Here is a 4,753-nt window from a genome sequence, read left to right as displayed (position 1 = left end):
AGGAGGAGAGCTAGTAACGTTAGCAGCACCGCTAACGGCTAACCAACGGAGGTTCACTTCAGTTACATGATGATTCCTTCAGGCTCTGCTCAGTGAACATGAGTACTCGCTGAAGGTACATTATAACATTATCATGATGTGTTCACAAGTCATCTGTAAAATGTAGTTTTAGTGATGAACTTGAATAAATCCAGTAGTTTGAAGGACATCAAAGAGCAACAAAGCTCGATCTGGGATCTCTGAAAGTTACATTTTTTTCTCTTTTTTACTTTGTGCTGCTCTTTGATCCTTGACTCCGATCTGTGATGCGAGTTTTGTGATCCGTTGCCGCGCTCGTCTTTCCTCATGTGTCTCTTCTTCTTCTTCTTTGCCTCCAGCCTGTCGGCCAGCTCTCTGACAGTGTCGTCCAGCAGCAGCCGCGGCTCTCTGGCCTCCAGCCGTGGCTCTCTGGCGTCCAGCCGAGGCTCCCTCAGCTCCATCAGCTTCAGCGACATCTACGGCCTCCCCCAGTACGAGCGCCACGACGCGGCCGGGGAGCCTCTGGACCCCCACCTGCGCTACCTGCTGCAACCGGAGCCGGCGTCCCGGGACTGCTCCGTGTTCACCCCGGACCCTCTGACCCAGAGCAAAAGCAAGCGCTCCCACGACACCCCGCAGTCGCTGGCCTCGCTCTCCTCCCGCTCCTCGCTCTCCTCCCTGTCGCCGCCCAGCTCCCCCATGGACACGCCCTACCACTCGGCCCCCCAGGACTGCCCGCTCACCCAGATGACGGAGGAGTACATGGAGCAGGCGGGCCGCGGCCTGTTGGAGGGTCTGCGGGCTCAGACGCAACCGCCGGCCCACAACAACACCGAGGACGCCGGCGGCGTGCACCCGCTGGACAACAAGAGTCACCGAGACGCCGCAACTCAGGGCGCCTTCACCTCCACAGGCAAGTGAAAAGAGATCCGGTCCTCGTCCCAGAGGAGGGAAGAGGACCGGATGTCTTAACTGGATGTGTTTCCCCCCCCCGTTTAGGAGTGACCCTGAGGGGGAACAGCACCAACAGGAGCGGTCGACGGGCCCGGAGAGTCTCTGCGGGCGTGTCGGAGGACGCTCTGGCCACAGACAGCGGTGTGTTCGAGGCCTGGGGCAGAAGGTGAGAGCAGGTCCAGAAACAACCAGCTCCTCTTTGGAGGGACTGCGCCCCCTAGTGGCAGAGGAGGAACCCTGCAACTCCCACAAATACTGTCAGCTTTGACCGTTTGTGGCCTTTGCGTCCGCTTGTCCGAGTGGGATTCAAGTCTGAGGAAGGAATCTGAATAATATTAGGAAATATTACATTTACTCAGAAATAGTTTAAAATAGCAAAAAGAAAATAGAAACTGAAGGAAACTGTCAGGAGAACTAATTATATATTATTATTAGATAGTATTGTTATATTAGAAGATGTACTGTCCCAGAAGTCATGTCATGAACTATTGTTGTCAGATTAAAGACCTTTAAACACTTAAAGGCTTAAAGAATGAACAACACAAACATCCGAAATACTCGTCTGCAAACATTGTGTTTCGGGCTTTTATTGTGAAAAGTAAGAACAGAAAGAGTGGATCTGCTTTTGTCGATGTTTGAAGGATTAATAAAGTTAAATACAAGCACGTCTCAACCAGTTCTGCAACGTGATTGGTCGATGCCTTTATTTATTTAACGTTCACATTCTGTGTGAAAGAAGTAAAAGAAGGTTCAGAATAATAAACTGACGAGTGAATTAACAAAAAACAAAAAGCCTTAAAACCATTTTGTGCCGCTGATATACTTCTTATTATACTGACACTGGAATTGTAATAATTTAAAATGATTATTATTAAAACAACACAAGCAAAACAATAAATGACAGAGTCTCTGGTGCTCTGTTTGTCACAGCGGTATGGAGAGTCAGACCTTCCTAACAGCCAATAAACTGGCAGTTTATTGGCTTTAAGTTACATACAAACAACAACTAGAACAAAGTGACACAAAGACACTAAAGTCACGCTCACAGTGAACGTCTTGAGACACAAACACACTCTTGAGTTTGAAGCCGCTTGAGTGCGATGAGAGAATAACGGTTTGTTTATCCAGCAGGGCCGAGGAGTCCGATGAGATGTCGTACATGAAGGATCTGACCTCAGTGAGCGAGCCCACCCAGATCCAGCTGGGTCTGCTGTGAGTGACCGCTCAGTGTGAGTAGATGGTCGTCGTCGTCCCCCCCCCCCCCCTCAGGGTCTAACTGTGCGTCCGTCTCTGCAGGTGGGAGTCCAGCTCTCAGTCTCTCCGGCTGCATCTGCTCCAGCTCAAGAACCTGAACAGGTCCATCGTGAGAGACGGCTTTAAAGTGTGAGTACTTTCAGGAGGAGGTAGTTAGCTTAGCTTAGCATAAGACAGTTAAGCTTAGTTTATACTTGCTGTAGTGGAGCCGGCACAGATAGTTCATTGACATCATTATTTACATGTCATGGGATTATATTATTGTATATTTGAAATGTTTTAGAAACAGGAGGTGTTAAAAATCAAATAGTTTATATTCAACCTTAGTCTCTTTAGAACACATTTAATACTGGACGTGTTTCTCTACAGGGTTTGTATGAAGGTGATGAAGTAGTTCATGAGTATGAGATATGAGTTTATAGATGATTATCACCCCTCCTCTCTAGTGGAGCTTAGTTTATGGTGTTCTGTGTAGCGTGCCGTCTGCAGAGGCTCCGAGCATGAACGGAGGCGTTTCATTGCTTTATTCTCTGAACCACCAGAATACAAACACAATCAGCTGTGAAGACTCAAGAAGACAATGAGTGTAACTCAGAGGTATGAACACAGACTGTAGGTTTATAAACTAAGCTCCACTAGAGAGGAGGGATTATAATCATCTATAAACTCATATCTCATATTCATGAACTACTTCATCACCTTCATAGAAACCCTGCAGAGAAACACGTCCAGTATTAAATGTGTTCTAAAGAAACTAAGGTTGAATATAAACTATTTGATTTGGCTGATAAATATTCACTCACATGTAGATTTTCAGACTTCCTGCTTCTAAAGCTTCTAGAAACTAATTGTTGAAACTTGAGCCTGGCTCCGTCCAACAGGTGCAAGCTGTTATCAATAATCAGAAACCTTCATCCGTTCATGTGCAGGTATGTGAAGGTGCACTTGGTTCCTCTGGACGCCGGCCGGGCCTGTGCGTTCTACTGCTGCACGGCGCTGGAGCCGCAGCCTCAGATGAGCTTCAACGAAGGCTTCCGCATTCCCGTCGCTGCTACCGCCCTGGGGGGGTGCGGCCTGCAGCTGTCCGTCTGCTCGCTGGGACCCGAGGCTCAGGAGGAGCTGCTGGTGGGTCGAAACAGACCGATGATTATTCTCTCCTGTGATACGCGCCCATATCCTGAATCAAAGATGACGACGTGTGTCTTCTGCAGGGCACCGCCCAGGTGACTCTGGCTGATTGTGAGGGAAGTGCAGAGATGGTGTACCACTGGCTGCGAGTGCAGATGCTGAGCGGGACGCCGGAGATGAACCGACCCGAACAGAAGAGCCTCGGCCACCGCAGACACCACGACGGCCAGGAAGACGAGCAGAGGGCCCGAGCCATGGTAAAAAACACACGTATATAGTTAAACCATGACAGCACAGAGACGGGTCTCAGGTATCGGCTTCAGCGCGAGACGCGTTGCAACAAAGGTGCAAAAGTGTTTTATAGAGAAATGAAAATCAGATTTCGGTCTTTAAAGGTGCAAAGCATCATAAAAGCCACGGTTGGGATCAGAGTCACGGATCGGATCAGCACAAAAGAATTCAGGGAGCAAATATAACCTTTAGATCCATGATCAGGTTTCTTTGGCCACAGATATTAATTATTGATCATCGTTGATCCATATCAACAGATATAAATCCCTTTGATGTTTGATTACAGCAGCTGTCCGTCACAGGAATCATTTCAACGCTCTGAAGTCAGTAAACATCAGAACTTCTTTGTTTTAGTGATTTATAGTTTTTTTTCTTCATAAAAACACAAAATTCAAATGATCAGGAAATCAAAGATTATATTTTTATTGATTAAAACAAACCTCTTCATTGTTATTTTTAATGAAGTATAATAATGTTCTTAGAGCTCGTGTTAGAAGTTAAACATCTCATAATTCATCTTTAATATCTGTTTTATATTCATGTGAAAACATCTCCTTCAAACTGCTGGATTCATTCTAGTTTATCACCAAAACTACATTTTACAGATGACATGTGAACACATCATGATAACGTTATGATGTACCTTCAGCCAGTACTCGTGTTCACTGAGCAGAGCCTGAAGGCATCATGATGTACCTTCAGCCAGTACTTATGTTCTACACACAGTACTACAACTTTATTTAACGTGCTCTGTTATCTTGCCACCATAACAAAAGAAACGACAACAAAAAACTCATTTTATTCAACAATATGATCATCCAGTATTTACACAGTTTATTATACACGTTTTATTTTTAGACAGTAATATCCCTTCTCCTGGAAACTAAATAAACTAAATACTTATTGAGTACAATACATAAATAACAGAATATTTACAAATCTACTGGTTATACCTCAAACATGTCAGCCTTACCTTAATTAAGCATTGCCTTCACCCCACAAGGACGCAGTCCAACATGTTATATCACACTCACTCACCCACTCTCACACTCACCCACTCTCACACACACCCACTCTCACACTCACCCACTCTCACACTCACCCACTC

The 4,753-nt window shown here is 45.9% G+C and overlaps 1 protein-coding gene across 2 annotated transcripts in view; it reads left to right on the top strand.

Moving 5' to 3' along the window:
* Positions 1-175: 175 nt before the first annotated feature.
* Positions 176-4,753, top strand: part of LOC116377360 (protein WWC3-like) — a 7,771-nt gene continuing 3,193 nt past the window's right edge. Inside the window, exons 1-6 of one of the 2 annotated variants that reach the window (XM_031838981.1) lie at positions 176-931; positions 1,018-1,138; positions 2,104-2,184; positions 2,269-2,355; positions 3,156-3,351; positions 3,438-3,611. In XM_031838981.1, the coding sequence (XP_031694841.1) occupies positions 346-931; positions 1,018-1,138; positions 2,104-2,184; positions 2,269-2,355; positions 3,156-3,351; positions 3,438-3,611 (1,245 nt within the window). In that variant the 5' untranslated portion in view covers positions 176-345. Of the gene's footprint in view, positions 932-1,017; positions 1,139-2,100; positions 2,185-2,268; positions 2,356-3,155; positions 3,352-3,437; positions 3,612-4,753 lie in introns of both variants that reach the window. The other variant, XM_031838980.1, reaches the window with a different exon arrangement.

This window comes from Anarrhichthys ocellatus, unplaced genomic scaffold, assembly GCF_004355925.1.
Source record: "Anarrhichthys ocellatus isolate YVR2014 unplaced genomic scaffold, GSC_Weel_1.0 scaffold1156, whole genome shotgun sequence".
NCBI lineage: Eukaryota > Metazoa > Chordata > Actinopteri > Perciformes > Anarhichadidae > Anarrhichthys > Anarrhichthys ocellatus.
The sequence above is the reverse complement of the archived record's forward strand: the minus strand, read 5'-3'. Positions and strand labels throughout refer to the sequence as shown.